Genomic DNA, 20,353 nt, shown 5'->3' on the forward strand with positions numbered 1-20,353 from the left:
AACCTGTCACAGGCCATGTCCTGGTGACAGCAGTGCCACAACCTGTCACAGGCCATGTCCTGGCCACCACCACAGCAGTGCCACATGTGTCACAGGCCATGTCCTGGCCACCACAGCAGCAGTGCCACAACCTGTCACAGGCCATGTCCTGGCCACATCAGCAGTGCCACAACCTGTCACAGGCCATGTCCTGGTGACAGCAGTGCCACAACCTGTCACAGGCCATGTCCTGGCCACCACAGCAGCAGTGCCACAACCTGTCACAGGCCATGTCCTGGTGACAGCAGTGCCACAACCTGTCACAGGCCATGTCCTGGTGACATCAGCAGTGCCACAACCTGTCACAGGCCATGTCCTGGCCCTACAGCAGTGCCCCAACCTGTCACAGGCCATGTCCTGGCCCCACATCAGCAGTGCCACACCTGTCACAGGCCATGTCCTGGCCCCACAGCAGTGCCCCAACCTGTCACAGGCCATGTCCTGGCCACCACAGCAGTGCCCCAACCTGTCACAGGCCATGTCCTGGCCACCACAGCAATGCCCCAACCTGTCACAGGCCATGTCCTGGCCCCACAGCAGTGCCCCAACCTGTCACAGGCCATGTCCTGGCCACTACAGCAGTGCCACAACCTGTCACAGGCCATGTCCTGGCCCCACAGCAGCAGTGCCACACCTGTCACAGGCCATGTCCTGGCCCCACAGCAGCAGTGCCACACCTGTCACAGGCCATGTCCTGGCCCCACAGCAGTGCCCCAACCTGTCACAGGCCATGTCCTGGCCCCACAGCAGCACCACAACCTGTCACAGGCCATGTCCTGGTGACAGCAGTGCCCCAACCTGTCACAGGCCATGTCCTGGCCCCCACATCAGCAGTGCCACAACCTGTCACAGGCCATGTCCTGGCCCCCACAGCAGCAATGCCCCAGCCTGTCACAGGCCATGTCCTGGCCCCACAGCAGTGCCCCAGCCTGTCACAGGCCATGTCCTGGCCACATCAGCAGTGCCCCAGCCTGTCACAGGCCATGTCCTGGCCACATCAGCAGTGCCCCAGCCTGTCACAGGCCATGTCCTGGTGACAGCAGTGCCCCAACCTGTCACAGGCCATGTCCTGGCCACCACAGCAGCAGTGCCCCAACCTGTCACAGGCCATGTCCTGGCCCCACATCAGCAGTGCCCCAACCTGTCACAGGCCATGTCCTGGTGACATCAGCAGTGCCACACCTGTCACAGGCCATGTCCTGGCCCCACAGCAGTGCCCCAGCCTGTCACAGGCCATGTCCTGGCCCCCACATCAGCAGTGCCACACCTGTCACAGGCCATGTCCTGGCCCCACAGCAATGCCCCAGCCTGTCACAGGCCATGTCCTGGCCCCACAGCAATGCCCCAACCTGTCACAGGCCATGTCCTGGCCCCACAGCAGTGCCCCAGCCTGTCACAGGCCATGTCCTGGCCACCACAGCAGTGCCACACCTGTCACAGGCCATGTCCTGGCCCCACAGCAGCAGTGCCCCAACCTGTCACAGGCCATGTCCTGGCCCCACAGCAGCAGTGCCCCAACCTGTCACAGGCCATGTCCTGGCCCCACAGCAGTGCCCCAGCTATGCAAGTAAAAGCCCAGGACAGACTTAAGCACAGGACTTCTCACTCAGCTACTGGTGCTCTTTGGAGAATGGTTTCAGCCTTGAATGTTTTCAGCTTCCAGCACTCTCCTAGATGGAGAAGAAGCACACTCTGGAGGACTCTGGAGTCTGGCAACCAAACCAGTATTGCAGAGAAATCTGCCTTGCTAGGGAGAGAAGGGATTTTAGCCATACAGGTGTGGCTGGACTGTGCTACTCATCTTCAAAAGCTAATGTCAAAATCCTTGGCTTTTATAGTAACTAGCACAGTCACAGCCATGGATGCTCCAGCCCCTTTAACAGTAGCTACCCTGCAATTTCCCTGGAAGATGACAATTCTTTTACTTCAGCACCCTCAGTGAGTCCAAGTCTGCTGGGAGATGGCAAAGAAAAGAGCTTGGCTGATGATGCTGCACTTGAGGTACAGCTGGGCATGGTGCAGCTGGTGTGCAGATGCTGCAGTCTGGCACAGTTCAGAGCAACTCTGCACCAGAAAACTGAGCAAGAGAAGGCTTTTAAGCATTCCTTCCAACTTCTATAACCCTGATTCATCTGCACCAAGTACAGCTCTTGACAGATCATTTACACCACTAAAAACATTTACATATTAGGTGCTTCCAAAATCATGTGGCAGATGAAGAGACATTTTTAGGGATCAAAATTTGTTTTACTACTAAAACTAGAAAATCATCTGGATTTGCACACCTAAGATCTGTGATAGAGCTATTCCAAAGGAAAAGCCACAGACAGGATTCTCATGGGGGTATTGATAAACTGCATTGTTTAGCAGCAGTAAGACAGTATTACTATTGATTCTGCTATTTCAGTATTGTTTCCAAAATTCTGCTCTCAATTATTTCCACAATTTTCTTAGACACAATAACAGCATCCTTTTCAGCCAACAGAACCAAGCAAGGAGCTTTTAGACCACTGACACTGCTCTACATCTGTCTGACACATTGGCATATTAGTTTATACACATGCCTATCCCTAGAGCAAAGTTTTGATGGTCCAGGTAAAATGAAAACAAACAAATAAACCAATCTTAACAAATCCTGAAACTTACACTGCAGTTGTTATGAAGTAGCTACTACGTACTATGAAGAAAATTCCCAATTTCATCTTTAACATGCTATGAAAGAAAACATTATTCCTAGATGTCTTGAAGTTACCATCTTAATAAACCCCCTGACATCATTTGATGACTGGGCCTGGCCAACAGGAAAGAGAAATGAGTCACTGCCTCCAAGTAAGTACCATAGGACTATTGCAAGTGCTTCCAGATCTAAGGAAGGCAGCTTTACAATGACTTATCAGCTAAACTGATGCACATACTGATCACATCCTCCAGAGCTGAATGGAGTTGCCACTGGGAACTGGAAACCCACCCAGCTGACTTGTAAGAAAGCAAGATAAGGTTATATATCCAGCTGCTATTGTCTGAAGAGTAGGAACTGTGCTGCTGAGCCAAAGGTTCAATCCTAAAATGATGTGGTGATTCATGCACACAGAGATGCTTCTAAAAATTTAAAACTATTTAACAATGAAAACATTCTCAGTGAATCCAAGAAAATCTATTGGGAATATTTTCCAAGAATCTTATTAGTCCCTTAAAAAGAAGAAGATGGCATTCAAGTATAGGCTGCTTCACTGACATTTTACTTTTCTTCATGTGTTTCATTATTAAACAAGTACTTCCAGAGAACAGGTATTTATCAACACATCAGAAGTAAAAGAAAAATAACTATTTTACACAGGGATAAATATTTGGAAATCTGTTTCTAACAGTAAGAAAATCTCATTTAGCATTTGGAAAAGACACGTAGTCCTAGTCCTAATCTCCAGTACAGTAACTGGGTATTTTAAATCAAAATGAGACATTTACCTTCAGCTGCCTCCCTTTTACTGAACCACAAAACCACCTCCCCTTTCGATTACAAGCCACTGGGATAGCAAAAAAGGGAATACATTAAAACAAAAAGAGAAGTTGTGCAAATCTGTTTTTAGCAAAAAACCCACAAACGTAGTGTTGTAACAGAGAACTTGAATGGCATTTTAATGCAATTCAGGTAACAACCACCACTGTATTTTATGTACTAGCACAGGCAAGACCCAAAGCATGCTGTGAGCATTCAGACCACCCAGGTATCAGTGTTCTGCAGCGTGACACACAGAAACTCATTATTAGGTGCAAATGCAGTTAAAAAAGAAAGCCCAGACTAGCAATAGTTGGATGAAATCAGGCATTTTAAACCGCATGGCATTTACATGCATGCAAGTTAGAGGGACTAGAATGACAAATCTCAGCAGAACAGGGTGGCAGAAACACCAGACTGCAGGAGTTCTGACAAATCACGAAGCCCTAGGGCTGTGCTTGTTTGCCCTGAGGAGTATTTATATATTCAGGGCCAGATTCCATCAGCACTGTCTCAGTGCAGAGGCAAGCACACAGCTCCAGCAAGGGCCCTGCACATCCACGGAAGTGCCAGGTGCTCCTGCCTCTCCTTCAAGGAGCGATGAAGAAGGAGGAAGTGCGGGAATGGTTCTCACCACAGCCCAATGGAGCCAAGTGCTGGGCACAGCCTTGCTGTCCTGGAGTGTACAGAGATACACTGAACACCTCACAGCATCATTCATTGATGCCTTTCTCCAGCTTCCACCAGTGCTGTAAACCCTCAGGCAGCAGAGCCTCCAATTTCTTTCCACGTTTGCAATACACAAGTGTCCAAAAGTACTGGAGGGCCCACTGAACTATTCATTCTGTGCGCACACATTGCATTCCTAGCCTTGTATGAGAGATCTTCTACAGATGTTGTAAATGAAAAGGGATGTGTAAGCTAGGAAACTAATGATGCAAATATAGCAACACGTTTTTTAAAAAAAATCACCTCAAATTTACTGTCCTCTGGTATTCCTCAATTTCATGTTATCCAGACATTTAATTTCAGATGGCCAATTTAAAAGGTAAATTTTTGTTCCTTCTGGCTCTTTATGCTCTACCTCACTCAGTACTTTTCTGGTTATGCTTCCAATGAAATGCATCATTGTAAATTTTGCTACTGTATTCACTGAGTATTTCATTTTCTCACATTACACAACATAAAAATATACCAGTATAGGAAGATGTTTTATGAACAAATGCAAGATTTGCAAGACTAACAAGAATTGCCAGATTTGGCATTTTTGTCCAAATTACTTTAAAAATGATGGAACATCTTTGGAATTCCTATACTCATCCCAAAGAGAAACTGTTCCTATCAATCAAGAAAATGATCAGGGCAATGGGCTATGGCTTCCATTGCCTAAACTTTTTTTAAGGAAGCACTAGTCAATTAACAGAACTGAGGTAGGCAAAGTGGTTTGAAGAACCAAGTGGCCTGAAACCCACGTCTGCTAGCCATGACTTGCTGGCATAGTATATTTCTAGCACACTATAAACGGTGTAAACATAGACTTTCTGATTTCCTACCCAACAGTTATCCTTTGAATAACAAAACCACAGGGCCCTTTCTAATTTAGGGCCAGTACAGCAAATGAAAGGACAACCATCTGCATCATGAGTCCTACCCACATGGTTTGCTGGGGTTGTGCTATCTTGCCAAAGGCCTCAAATTTCATATTTACCCTTTTGAGCCTAGTAAAGAAAACAAGAATCCCTTGGGATTTCCAGTTAGAAGACTGCCCCTCATGCAAAGATATATTCACTTCCTAAAAAAATGTGTTTAGAACTTCACCACGTCTACTGGTCCCCACTGAGAGCCACTGGTGAACAAAGGCATGAACACCACAGCTTTAACAGCTTTAGGTTTCAATGAAAAACCTTTATCTACATTGTAATATATATATATGTTTTTCCATATGAAAATCCATGTAAAAATCCATGTTTTTCTATATAAAATCCAAGTAAACAAATCCTAATAGACTCAGCTCCTCTCCCACAGTGTTTAATCTAACACAAAATGTTTTAGCTGTTACAACAAAATAAAAAATGTTACACAGTGTGTAACTACACACAAACTTTAATCTATAAATAATTTCTGATGTTATTCAGCTTTAGCACACAGCAAATAACTGTAAATGCCTCCATAACTATGTTATAATTGCAAGAATTATCCCTAGCAATACAACACATTCCCTTTCTGCATTTATACACATATGCACGTGGAAAGCTATCACCAAATATAATAAAATTACTGCTAGATAAGAAAATGCAACTTGGTAATTACACTGCTCTTTGGTTCAATCCCCAGATCACAATAAAAACTAGTGCAAAAGTTCACTGCATTATTACCTTGCCTCATAACATCTGATTTTCACATTACCTATACCTTCCTGATAACATGCTTATGTTAGATGACTATTTGTCTCCTCCATGTGCACATGCAACTCATTGGTTTAAAGATACAAAATATCAAGACATGGTATTTGGTTTCTTGGTGGTCTTGTTTGTTCTTCTGTTTGGCGTTTTTCTTACACATTATATGCCAACAGTTCTCAAGCACGATTTTTGAAGGACATTTTCATCAATGCCCTTTTATCTTATCCTGGTGTCCCCTTGTATCACAGTACTTATTAAGTCTTTGTACATAAAGGTTAAAGTGTACTTCCATTTTATAATATAGCTATCAGTTTATTTCTGTAGGAACACCTCAGAACAGCACAGCACAGCAGGCAATGCCTTAGCAGCAAACTGATGGAGAGGGAATCACTGAGAGAACATCACTCTGCCTTACACCAGAAGAGATGCTGGCGCCTTTCTTGCTGTTTATTTGGCATTCACAGTCCAAGATCTCTGCCCCACCACTGAGCCAAATCATTCCTCCAGGAGCTATTGTGAGGGAGAGACAGCTGCAGAGAATTTTCGTTCATATTCTGAGCGAGAAGGTGAAATTGTAGGCCGCTCGTTGCAAACAGACTAAAATGCTTTCACCTGTGATGGCAAGACCATCACTCAGCTCAGCACCTGAGGGATCTTAGAGGTCTTTTTCAACTTTAATGATCCTATGAATCCACCTTTATTTCCCAGCTTCCCAAAATGTGGCCTGAATATCCCACATAATTGCTACTGGATTCAAATGGCATGCAGGGTACTTAATCCTTCCTTTGCTACTCACTGAACTGCAGTCAGTGAGTTTAATCTCATATGCAGGGTGCTCACCTAAAATAAAAATGCTGTCCAAGAGCAATTTTTTTTTAATTGACATAATCTTTGGAGAAAACTCCATATTTAACAGCTGCCGTGGAATGGGCTTGACATTTTCATTTTTGCATTAAAAGCGCCACAGCTATACAGTGATATGACGCAAGTTGTTGGGATGAGTGCCCAAAATCAGGTTTTCCTACCACAAACAGGTTTTCTGTTACAAAGGTGTTTAACTTCCAGTAACCAACCTGTATTTACACTGTGCCCCTGCAGCAACGCGTGGCAGCCAGTAAAGAAATTCCACTCAGAAACCAGACATTGCTTGGGCTGAGAGAGTATTTTCTTCCCTGCCTTTTATAATATGAACTATGTCTAAATTTCTTGGAGCTTTTATTTCATTACCTAGGAATAAGCTATGGAACAGTTTCCTCTTAACAAACCCTTTGGTTTAGGCCTATGGGAATATGATATCCCACTCAACGCTTCCACAAATAGATCAGAAATTACTACATTCACCCTGACAGTAATTAGAGACAGATGCGGTTTTGAACGGAGGCTGTATTTTATGTTATGGTTTGAATTCTGATCAAGTAAGTTCAGTGTCATTTTATTAAATGGCAGCAGGATTAGGCCCTGAATGCTGAGGTACTGCAAGGTGCCAACACACTGGGACAAGCACTGCTGTGGCACAAGCACTGCTGGCTTTCACGGATGTTTCTCCACCTTTCTGGGAGGGAAACAAACAAGATGACAACCAAACTAAGCAAGCATTTGAATTCAGATCACTTACAGAGTTCTGAGCACAAAGCAGGCTCCTGGAAGTTCTGGAAGAGAAGCCATGTGTATAAAGGCAGCATACTTCAAATCATGGCATGGAGCCAACAGCAAGCTTCCAGAAAACTGGCAGGCTTGGGATATATCCCACAACACAGCTACTGCAGCATTTACATGCTGGAGGAAAAAAAAAAGCTACTAAAAGTGAACGTAGACACAAATAATCCTAGCAACACATTGCAGTCTTCTTCCTCTGAAAGTGACATTCCAATTTTGCTAGTTCAGTTTTCTTAGACTTTCATATTTGGGGTAAATGACACACAGCTTCCAACAGAAAGCAAAATCCCACACACAAAAATGGAATTTTTTACCTCACACAGATGTAATTCAGCAGGAAGCTTCCTTCAAGGTAAAAGTTTTGGCACGTAGGCTCTAAACAGGCAAGTAAAACTTTCTCTTGCTGGTAGACAGTTTTGCACCCCATAAGCTGTTCCCCAGCATTCAAGTTTAATGAAAAGCAGTAGTAAACCAGAATTAAATACACACATACTATCCAAATACAAACACACCTTTAAAGAAAATAAGTAGCAGATGTTTTCTCTCCTGCCTTGTTCCTATTGACTTACACAGGCCCTGCCTGTACACATCAGACATCCAGAGCCTTAAGAGGCTTTTCCTAAAAGGCACAAAGCATATGTTTAGATCTATAAGAAGTCCTGCTGGCAGCATATGTACACCATTAACTTTTCTAAACAATAATTGAAGGAATTTTCTGGGGTTTTTTTTAACCTTGAGAGACTTTTGGGCAACAAGTTAACGTAACTTTTAAAAAGCCTACTCACTTCACTCCATATTCAATTTGCTTCTGCTTAAGAAAAGTGGTTGATTAACAAAATTGAACTGAATTAGAATATGATTTTGTACGGACTTTTGTGCGACTATATGGCAAATCCTTCTTAACCATCCTTGAACACTGAAACCCCTCAAATCTCCTTATATTCACTATTTATGACTATAAAAACCCCACAAGGCTCATGGGAAAACTGAATAACGTGGAATGAAGTTTACAAATCTGACTTCATAGAATCATTCCCTAAATAGGAATATTTTGTGTGTTCTGTAAATATTTTTTAGTCTCAAAGTACTTCAGGAGAATAACCCATGGAGAGAGCAGCTCAGTCCCAGCACTTCTCATGGCTCCCAGGCAGTGGGATGGGCGATGACTCAGGTCTCTCACATCCCCTCTGGAACAGGCTTGCTGGCCAGGAGGCTGTAATATCCATCTGCTCGGGTTCCTGAGGAGCTGCCAGCTCCCTCAGACCTTCCAGAGAGGGCAAACCTTCGTCTGACACTTGCTGCAGACGCGTGCCTCCCTGCAGTGGACACCCCTCCTCGCTGTCACTACAAAGAGCTTCTTTTGAATAACTTCACAGTCAGTATTGCCATCATACCTCTCTGAAAAAAGACTGCCAAATCTTTTGAAAAATCATGATTTGCTGCTAGTGCTCGAGGCGTTCAAAATGGCACTATATATGTTTTTCTAAAAGAGACAGTGCAGTCAAGCTGTGAAGGAGAACAGATAACCCGAGAAGGCAAGACAGGGACTTAGTGGTTCTTTCCTGGTTTAAGACTTTCATTTCTAGGACTGATGGCAAAGCATTATTCCCAAAAAAAAGTAATTTTTCTAGGTCAGCATTTTCCTTTTTTTAAAAAAAACCCTAAAAAACAATCTCATTCTGAAAATACTAACATGCTCTCTTACTTCTGACTGTTGATTCACGTTGCCAGGTGAGGTGCTGATAAACACACACTTGCATCATGTTATTTCACAAAATATTAACGTGACCACATTTATTATAAGTAATGACATGGAGTGGAAACTGTAACATGGCTACAGCAAAAAAGCAAGGCCCCGACACAAATCCACTGGCTGCACATGCTCTGCCCCAGGGTCTGTCCGAAGCTGAGGGGTGCCAGCGCATCTGGGATGGGGCGAGGGGGCGAGGAGAAGAGGGCTGCTCAGCCTTCCCAGGTGAGGTGGGGTCTGCTCAGCCTTCCCAGGTGAGGTGACCCGCTCTGCTCAGCCCTCCCAGGTGAGGTGGGATCTGCTCACACCTTCCCAAGTGAGGTGACCCGCTCTGCTCACCCCTCCCAGGTGAGGTGGGGTCTGCTCACACCTTCCCAGGCGAGGTGACCCGCTCTGCTCACCCCTCCCAGGTGAGGTGGGGTCCGCTCGGAGCCCCCTCGCAAGGGGCAGCCTCAGCTCCCCGGAGCCAGCGCCCATCCCAGCCGGTGCTTCGGGGGAGGCTCAAAGTTTGCCGTCCGGCAGAGGGACCTTTGTATCTGCTGTGTCTTTTAAGATAAAAACCAAGCGGATTCTCTAGTTTTTTTTGTTCTTGGCAGAGTGCTGATAAGAGAACCTCCATTTTCAAGACTGATTTGAGAATTATGAAGATGGAATCACAGCTGGATCGTGCTCATGGAGAAGCGGTTTTGTTCTTCTCAAGTGGAAGCCGAAGGATTAAAAGCTCGATGCGGGAGAGGTGAGGATTCACCCGGGACCAGCCCCTCTCACAGACGCCGGCCTGCAGACCCCGGGCAGGAACCAGAGCCCCCCAGACCCCCCCACCACGCTCGCCTCCGCTCCGCGTCCCCCGGGGAGCAAGGGCGGAACAGAACCACGATTCCCCCTCCCCGCCCTCTCCTACCGTCCGCCGACAGAGCCATCTCGATTAGGGTCTCGTTGGCTTTCTTCCCCAAGCGGTTCATGGTGGCCGCCTTCCCGCTGCTGCTGCCGGGGAGCGGTCGCTGAGCCGAGCGGTGACTCAGGGCGGCGGGGCCGCCTCATGCATGCGCACTGCCCGCGGGGCGGAGCGGGGCCGCGCCGGGCCGGGGGAGCCGCCACCGAGAGGGGCCGGGCCGGGCCGGGCCGGGCCGGGGCTGGGCGGGCCGGAGGAGCCGCCGCAGCCGCCACCCAGCGGGACCGTGCCGGGGCCGGGCCGGGGAAGCCGCTGAGCGGGGCCGGGCGGGACCGGGCCGGGCCGGGCCGGGGGAGCCACCGCAGCCGCCACCCAGCGGGGCTGTGCCCCACGGAATTGCGGTGCGAGGGCTCTCCTGGCCTGTACAGGACAACCCAACAATTGGGCAGCGTGCCTGAGAGCAGGGTCCATGGTATGTGTGATCTGGGTTCGGCTGTGTCCCCTCCCACGCTGCTTGTGCACCCACAGGAGCGGGACGCACCTGGTGGCAGCGCAAGAGTTCCTTGCTCAGCGGTATCTAAACCAGCCCTCTGTTAGCAACGCTGTTCTTGTCACAGAGCCAAAACTTAGACCCATGTGAAAAATGCGAATTTAATGATCGGCTTTTCGCAAATATTGAAATGAATATTATATGTGTTGTGTTAGAAAGTAATGCTGTATTAATTTTCTTAGGTAGTGTGTTAAATATAGTTTTAGGTTTAACATAATGTTAAAATAGAAACTGTGCTATGTAAGATGCTTTTTTAAAAGAGAGGACTCGCAGTGAGATAGCAGCCACAGGACACCTGAATCTTTCAGAGAAAAAGAATTTATTGCCCTCTTATCAGAAGAAACCAACTTCCTCCCGCCGCGCTCAGCCCTGATGACGATGTCAGGATTCAGAGGAAGAAGTTGACACTGCCCAGACAGAATCCTGTGTTTGAATGGAATTTAGGGTTGCATCATGGATGAGGTGTATGAATATGCAACAGGCTGTTGCTTTTAAGGGTTAATTCTCTGTTGACGTGGGTCCTTTTCAGGTTTATGCTGCCCAGAAAGAGGCATCCGGATTGTCCATAACTGTTTGCTCTTATTGTCTCGTATTGTCCTAATCCCAATTGTTCAAATTTTATTACTGTAATTATATTGCTATTTGTATAACCATTTTATTACTATTAAACTTTTGAAATTTTAAAAACAAGTGATTGGTGGTTTTCACACCCATAAAAGCTGCTATGAAGAAATTTAACTCTTATCTTGTGAGTCTCCGTTCACAGCTGCTGTCCCTGCTCCTGGAGCTGTTACCATTGCCATGTCTAACAGCCCCAGCTTCTTATTCCTTCCTTCAATCATCTGAAACAGTTTCCAACAGTCGTGGTTCAGTACATGTATTTAATACATTTTTGTGTTCATTAATATAAGCTCAGGCCTTCTTTCAAATGAACTTTTTGTTTATTCATCTTCTACTTCCTGAGTAACCATTTTGCACACCAAACTGATGGAGTTTTATTACTTAGGCAACTGTAACACAACAGCATTTCCATGACCAATAAGAATTGATGGAATTCTTAATAGAAAGTTATTCAAGTCAGTCAGCTGAGTTGCTAGGCTTGTTTTCAGATCTATATACAGTACTAAGCCTTTATTTGTGCAACATAACTGCTTCAAGGATTATATTTTTAGTCAGGAGCAAGACCTAAAAATGTGTCTGGTTGCTCTCCAAAGCCTAAGATGTTTAGTCGGGATTTTAATGTCCCAGTGCAGGATGGGGGGAACAAAGAGGATGGGCTTGGTGCACCAAAGAGTGCCCTGAAACAGCCTGTGACTGCATACAGTGCACCAGACCACAAGGCTCTGTTTCAGAGCTGCACTTGTAGGCCTTTAATTTCCTCCTAGCCCTACATATCTTGGATACATGTGTTTATGCCCACAGAAGATGCAATTAGAGTTGCTATTCAACAAGAGCCAGAAACAGCAAGAAGTGCCATGGTCATTGCTCAGTTTTTCTCCTAATTGCACGCTGGCTGTTTCCAGCTCCACCCAACAGCAAACCCAACCATATCTAAAGCCGTGTGAGTGCCTCAGCCAGAATGCCAAAGAAGATTTCAACGGCCCTTGTAATTGCACAGGCTGATAGTGTGCTGAGCACTGACTTTGTGCAAATTACACAGGGATTTGTGTAGGGATGGGACAGAAGGGATGCTCCTCCAGAGTGAGGAATCTGGGGAGGCACACAGGAGGTCTGTGCAATACCCAGCGTGGAATTTCCTTGCATATTCAGACTTGAACCAGCCACTGTCTGACTCGGTGGGTTCACAGTTTGCCCAAGTGATCTAGGACCACCCTTCCTTCCAAAGGCACACACCTTTTCTCCCTCCAACCTTCCCGGTTCAATCTGAATAAGGAATGCTGATATAAGGTGATGCATGACTTATGTCAGCCTATCAAACCAATAATCATGTTATTGGTTTGGGGTTTTTGGGGGCTTTCAGTTGCACAAATCACTGCAAGCAACAGGTAAGGCCAAAATAAAGGAAGAGGTGGCAAATCACACCATTTTATTCCTAAAATATTAATACAGTAGCCAAGTACACCATAATATTTCTGCTTTGGGAGTTCAAACACTATTTCTGATACAGTGCATACATAAACCAAAAAATAATAAAATACCTAGAAAGCTGTGGGTAAAGGTAGCAAGCCTCACCAAAATTGCTGACAGTGAATATACTTAGTGTATTCAGTGGCAAAGGGTAATCCTTTGTGCTAAAGGAGAACAGGTAGTTTGTATCTCTTATAAGTCTTCCATTCCGTTGATTTGCCTTTTCCAAACCATGCGACTGACTTTAGGGCCTTCACATTAAAAAAAAAAAAAAGAAAATTAAACACAAAATTGGTGGGATTGGAGGGCAAGATTTCAAAGATTTCGAGATATCTCAGTGTCTATTGTTGTCTCAGGTAGATAGCCCAAGGCCGTTCAAAAGAAATCTTAACATACAACCTGAGATGCCAACTTTAAAAATTCTACTTAGAGGATTATCTGAAACTTTTGGCACTGAAGCATCTGTGAAAATATAACCTGAATTTTTTTGTGAGAGGTAGCAGAATCAATGCCCACATTCTCCACCAAGAAATTTTGATGCTGGCCAAATGCCAGGCACCCACAAAGGTGGCTCACTTGCCCTCCGCTGCCATAGCTAGGCAGAGGAGAGAAAAAAATTTAATGAAGGGTTCATGAGTTGAGGTAAGGACCAGGAGAAAATACTCCAAGGGCAAAACAGCCTCAACCTAGAGGGACAAAGTCCATTTATTATTAACAAAACAGAGAAGGATAATGAGAAGCAAAATAAGCCCTTCAAACACCTTTCCTTCCCTCCCAGCCCCTCCCGCCTTCCCACCGGCAGCACAGGGCATGGGGCTTTGGTTGGTTCATCACCAAGATTTTCTTCCAGTTCTCAGGGAGAGGAGTCCTTTCCCTGTGAGGCATGTGAATTCGTGTATGGGGAAGCACAGCGAGGCTTGCTGATGGGCATGTGAATTTGTGTATCGAGAGACACAGCGAGGCTTGCTGATGGGCATGTGAATTCGTGGATGGAGAATGTTAAAAACACTAATAACTTGTTTCCAAAATGTTAAAAGTTTAATAGTAATAAAATGGTTATAAAAATAGGAATACAATTAGAGTAATAATAATTTGGACAAACTGAATTAGGACAATATGAGACAATAAATACAAAGAGTTATGGATGTCCGGGTACCTTTTCTGGGCAGCACGAGCCCGAAAAAGGACCCCCGTTAACAAAGGATTAACCCTTAAAAACAACAGCCTGTTGCATATTCATACACCTCATCCATGATGCATAAATTCCATTCAAACACAGGATTCTGTCTGGTCATCGTCAACTTCTTCCTCCAAATCCTAATAGCGCCTTCCAGGGGGGAAGAAGTTGGTTTCTTCTGATAAGAGGGCCATAAATTCTCTTTCTCTGAAAGATTCAGGTGTCCTGTGGCTGCTATCTCGCTGCGAGTCCTTTCTTTTTTAAAAAAAGTATCCTACATAGCATCGTTTCTATTTTAACAATTTTTTTATAACTTAAAACTGTATTTAATACAGTACTTAAGAAAACTAATACAGCATTACTTTCTAACACAACACATATAATATTCATTTCAATATTTGCGAAAAGCCAATCATGAAATACATGCGTTTTTCACAGAGAAGCACAGCGAGGCTTGCTGATGGGCATGTGAATTCGTGTATCGAGAGACAGCTGATTCTTTGCCCCTGCTACCGCCCCGCCCTAAATCCCTCAGGAAACGGAAAGGGAGTGTACCAAAGAACTGTGGTGGGACGCGGCAGAGTGCCAACGCTTCTCAAGGGAAGTAAAAACTTTACTAAGTATGCAAAAAGTTCTTCATTAGTCACCGCATTTTTTTTCTACGTCATCGCTTTCCAGTCAGCTGAAATCGCAGAACGCAGCGCAGACACCCATAAACACTTAGAGTGTCTAAACAAACAGATGCCTTTACAGAAACTGTTTTTCTTGGCCAGAGTTGTGCGCCCGGGCAATAGCAGAAGCGACGCCGAGGGCTCGGTTTGCGGTGGCCCGGGGGAAGGAAAGCGCCTGGGCGTGGCACCGGGGCAGCCCGGCCCTGCCGGCCGAGGGCAGCGCTGGCTCGGGGCATCGCGAGAGCTGAACGCAGCCGGGACCCCCTTGGGGAACAGGCAGATGTTTTGGATCTGGAATCTGGATTGCCCGGTTTACAGCTGCCACCGGAGCCTTCTTAAAGCGGTGCTTCAAAGAAACCATCACACTCTCCATGCCCCAAAACCCCCATCAGCCCGAACCCCCCCACACCGCTGAAAAAAACCCCAACAACAAAAACCGCCAAAACCAAACAACCCTCCGAAAAAAACCCCACAACTCTCCCGAAAAACCAAACCCCAAAAATCAACAACAAACCAACTCCCCAAAAAACCCCCAAACATAACAAAACAAAAAAAACCCCCGAACCCCCAAACAAACCAACCCCAAACTCCCAAATAAACCCTAAACTCCCAAACAAGTGTGTGTTCACAGGGGTCTGAGGATGAGGGAAGAGATGAGGATCTGACTCCATGTTTCAGAAGGCTGATTTATTTTTTTATGATATATATTATATTAAAATTACACTAAAAGAATAGAAGAAAGGATTTCATCAGAAGGCTGGCTAAGAATAGAAAAAGAAGGAATCCTAACAAAGGCTTGAGGCTCGAACAGAAAGTCTGAGCCGGCTGGGCTGTGATTGGCCATTAATTAGAAACAACCACATGAGCCCAATCCCAGATGCACCTGTTGCATTCCACAGCAGCAGATAACCATTGGTTACATTTTGCTCCTGAGGCCTCTCAGCTTCTCAGGAGGAAAAAATCCTAAGGAAAGGATTTTTCAGAAAATATATCTGTGACAAACAAGCAACAAAACAAACAAACAAAAAAAACACCCCAAAACCCCCAACCCTACAAGAAAAAAATTGCTTTGATGTGTTTTGGGGACTCGAGAGAATGAATCTCTTTGTTGCTGGGAGAGAGATTCTTAAGGATGGTTGAATATGTACAAAATCAGCCCAGTAAAAAGTATCAAGTGTGAGGCTTGATAGTTCGCTCTCGGCATGTCGCCATGCACGCAGTTCCATTGGTTTGGCTAAACTGCTCCTCAACAACATAAGCAGAGCTTGGTGTTTAACTGCGATGAGCTGCGCACGGATGTGGGTACACTCACAGAACAGATTACCGAACAGGGCGGGGCTGGGAGAAGGCCACTCTGGCTCTTAAATTGCAGTGTTGAGATAAGAAATTGCATCATCTTACTAAATTCCCGTGTCGTTCTGGTGAAATCACGATTTTCGCTTGTCCTTTTATAGTCGGTTTGGTTTTGGTTTCTCGGGGTTCAGTGCCCTCTGGTGGTGATGGCGTTTTCTCCTGTGACAATAGGGATGCTATTGCACCTAATGCTTCATTTTGGTTTTTTATCTGTTGTCTGTTGATTATCCCAACCTGATAGCTAGTTTGAATAAAGTCAAATACAGTATTTTTTAACACAGAGGATTATAGAGTGAGTCACTGACATGTAATATTTAGAGCATTGAAAGGATGCAGGGAGCTCAGTAGCTCTAGCAAAAATATTAACAAAATCAGTTTAGTTCAGTGTGCATTAATACCTTAGACAGTAAAGCAGAACTGAATGATAAAGATTCCATAAAAGTAAAAGAGAATGAAAAACTTATAGTTACATAAGAGATACACACAAAATTCTGTCGTCACAAGTAAATTTTTTAACCACAATTTCTTGTACACAGCTTTTAATGACTTATACATCTCTCATAAATGCCCATTTTAAACTGTCCTTGATTACATATTTTATTAAAAAGTGTATTAAATTATATAAAGAGATCAGCTTTTCGGTAAAAAATTCTTGAAAAATGTAAACCCCTCAGTATGCATTTTAGTAAGTTACTTTTTGCAATATTCAAGCACAACTTATGTAGCAGGCAGGCTGGTGATAATAATAGAAATAATTGTACAAGTGATTGTCTATTCATAAGGACAGTACCGAGTGATCCTGTTCTTCTCTGCTGTTTTTAACATTCTCCAGGAGGAGATGATAGCTATAGCAATAGTTAAAATATGAGCTTTAGGAATATATTTCACATTGCTGTTATAAATGACTGTCAAATTCTGTATGTTTGATACAGACTATGGTCTTCAAAACTTCCATTTATTGCAGTGCACATATATAGCACTCCTATAAACAACATAAAAGAAGGAAGCATCCTTTCCATGTTGGCTCCTTGGATATCAAATTATCAAGCTACATATCTCTTTTCAGCTCACTTTCTTGAGTAGACTGCAGTTTAGCTCCAATGCCTTGGCTGAAGGTTTTCATCCTCTAAAACCTCATTCAGCTTCCAAATTTGACCTTTTTTGCCATCAGTCCCATTCTCCTTGTCCCATGAAAGAGCAGAGACATGAAGCTGCAAAGGTCTCTATCTTACAGAGTGGTTATTCATAGGTTTACAGGTAGCACTTCTAACCAGAAATTAGTGAAGCTAGATGGGCCAGGAAAAAAAAATTGCCATTTTCTATGGAGATTAGAGACAAGGAGAAAAACCAGCATTTCTAAGAGCAAGCAAGATGAAGGTGTGTAGGGCTGGCTGACTCAGGGAAGCCTGTTGGATGGTCATAGAGCAAAAGGAAGGTGACTAAGGTGTTTCTGCAACCACCTACCCTAGCCAAACACACAGGTTTTCCCAGCGCCTCGGGGCTGTGCACTGGCTGATTCCATCTCCTGACACAGCTTTAAGGAGCTGCTGTCTGGCCTGTGCTGGCCTGTGTCCCCGTGGGTGTCAAAATGCTGATATATCCTGGAAGGCAGCACAGGAGGTAAATTAATTCTGATGATGGATGATGTCAGATTTGATCCAGTACTGCTCAATACAAGTCTTGTTTCTTGTTCTAATAAAACTGAGGAGTGGAAGTGTTGTGGTGATGTGAGGTCCCCAGGACAAGGTGAGAGGTCAGAATTTGACTCCAAGTTCTCAGACGGCTGATTTATTATGATATTATATTTTATTAAAAGAAAATTATGTACTAAAACTATAGTAAAGAAAGAGAAAGGATACAGACAGAAGGCTAGACAAGAATGAATAATAAAAACCCATGACTGACCAGAGAGTCTGACACAGCTGGACTGGGATTGCTCATTAAGTTAAAACAATTCACAGGCTGGGTAAACAATTCTCCAAATCACATTCCAAAGCAGCAAAACAGGGAGGAGATGAAGCTTCCCAGCTTCCCAGGAGAAGAAATCCTGGTGAAGGGATTTTTCAGAAAATATCTTGGTGACAGGGGAAGCTCTTGCTTGCCTCAGCCCTTCAGTTTCCTTCTCATTTTGGCAATTTCTCCACACAACTGTGTGAGGTACAATGCCTGCATGGTTTCTGCCTTTCCCGAGTCCCTAGCCACAGCTGAAACCTATCCCAGATCGTGTCTGACTAATGCAGCTCTTATTTCCCCACGCAGGGGGAGCCTTGGGCAGAGCTGTCAGGGCTGCCCTGTCCATCCTGTACAGAGCTCAGCCTGGGCATACAGATCAGTTGTGAGAGCTCTGCAAACATGATAAGCATCCCAGAGCAGCAGGAGTCATTAAACACACAGGCACCCTCAGCCACATCAAACAGAATTGGAAACACTGAGCAAAAAGTAAGGTGGCAAATTAAAAAAAAAAAAAAAAAATCTAAAAATCAGTGCTTTAAGATCAGAAGTATGAATAGTAGAATGAAATCAATATAACCTAATAATTTATGTACAGATTCTAAACAGAAAGAAGCAGAGTCTGTGAGGAATGGAGTGAAAAAGAATAGAAGCAGTAAATGAGAAAAATGTAATATTAAATTAAAATGTTAATTTAAAATTTCAGGGGAATACCTAAAAGCCCTCAAAATGCAAGGTGATTCATTGCCTTTCAAAGAGGCCTAACAGTGCCATCAATAAAATTTCTTCTTTTGCTCTTTACCTCTGACTTCAGGTAGGAAAGCCAAAGTGTAACACAAAGAGGCCAGCATTACTACATAATTCTGTAGTATCTGTAGAGCCAATTTGCCATTTGAACATCTTTTCAGTGACTGCCTCTCAGAATTTTAATTCTCCTTTGCTGTCAGTTGGCTGAATACATTACAGGAACTGTGTATCTCTAAGAAGAGTCAAATCTCTTTTCTTGAGATCGTTGCTACTGTCCGTAATACAGTTCTTTTCATGACTTGTAAATTGTATTGTTTAGCAGAAGACAAACTAGTTGGGCCTTCTAACTATTCCCTCTTGGATATCCATTCAATTGTGTAATATATGAGGAAGAGTCTCATTCGTAATTTTTTGTTTCTTTCATGTAAAAAGTTCTACTGTTTCACACCAGTTCAAATGTGAAAAGAGGCAAAAAGATACCATGGTAATTATTAATTGGATAATTTCTGAAATTTTGAAATCCTCAAGTCTTACTGTGTTAATTGTTGAAGATTTTTCCTGATTGCTGAATTCCTTACTTATCCTATACTTTTGGGTGGTTTCCTTTGAGTTATATCTTCAGGTAAGTCAGTCTGCTAAAATAACCAATATTGGTGTACCTGTCAAATGCTTGAGATTACTGGGCTTATCCTTATCTTTGAACATAAAAGATGAGCAGACAGGTACTTGTTGATAGCCCGATGTATTGTAGAGAAAGTGATATTTGTATAATCTGGTAAACAAACTGTGCTTTGTTAACATACTGCAGGTATGCTCATAGTAGGTCCATTTTTCAAGAGCTCCTGTTGTTTTTTGCCCCAATCTAGGACTTTAAATATAATCTTTGTGGTATTTTCGGGGTCCCCAGATGAAAGAAGGAAATGAATCTGACTCCAAGTTCTTAGAAGGCTAATTTATTATTTTATGATATGATACTATATTATATTAAAGAATACTATACTAAAGAATACAGAAAGGATACTTACAGAAGGCTAAAAGATAATAATGAAAACTCCTGACTCTTTCCAGAGTCCTGACACAGCCTGACCATGATTGGTCACTAAGTCAAAACAATTCACCTGGTGGATAAACAATCTCCAACCACATTCCAAAGCAGCAAAACACAGGAGAAGCAAATCAGATAATTATTGTTTTCCTTTTTCTCTGAGGCTTCTCAGCTTCTGAGGAGAAAAATCCTGAACAAAGATTTTTCAGAAAATATGGTGACAAGCCTTCATTATTTTTTTTTTGATCAAACCTCAGTTTTCTCACTGTTCTCCAGCACAATCATATACAGCTTCTCAGAGACATAGTCTGGGCTTCACACTTTTAAACTGTGCATGGATCAAGAAATGAGTTAAGATAAAACAGACAGCACCTTTTGGCTGGGCTTTTAAAAGCAGTCAGTTGCATAAGGAGTCAGTGATCATATTTTCCTCCTTGCTATTCTGTGGCTTACTGAAGAAGCTACAGTACCAAGATTTGCCAGTACAGTGGGCTGGTTCTGGCTCTGAATTCACTCATCCCCTGCCCCATCTGTTCC

General features: G+C 43.9%; 1 protein-coding gene and 1 long non-coding RNA gene across 5 annotated transcripts in view; one reads left to right on the forward strand and one right to left on the reverse strand.

Moving 5' to 3' along the window:
• The window catches only part of ANO5 (anoctamin 5), a 62,536-nt gene extending 52,095 nt beyond the window's left edge, over positions 1-10,441 (reverse strand). For 3 of the 4 annotated variants that reach the window (XM_071417109.1, XM_071417107.1, XM_071417108.1), the window contains exon 1: positions 10,245-10,441. In XM_071417109.1, the coding sequence (XP_071273210.1) occupies positions 10,245-10,305 (61 nt within the window). In that variant the 5' untranslated portion in view covers positions 10,306-10,441. The remainder of the gene's footprint in view (positions 1-10,244) is intronic. The other variant, XM_071417106.1, reaches the window with a different exon arrangement.
• A 43-nt stretch (positions 10,442-10,484) lies between these two features.
• Positions 10,485-11,475, forward strand: LOC139584822 (uncharacterized). The gene is made up of 2 exons (XR_011676842.1): positions 10,485-10,707; positions 11,094-11,475. It is a non-coding gene; the product is annotated as an uncharacterized lncRNA (long non-coding RNA).
• Positions 11,476-20,353: the final 8,878 nt, after the last annotated feature.

This window comes from Agelaius tricolor, unplaced genomic scaffold, assembly GCF_023055355.1.
Source record: "Agelaius tricolor isolate 1412-34295 unplaced genomic scaffold, bAgeTri1.0.p SCAF_67, whole genome shotgun sequence".
Taxonomy (NCBI): domain Eukaryota; kingdom Metazoa; phylum Chordata; class Aves; order Passeriformes; family Icteridae; genus Agelaius; species Agelaius tricolor.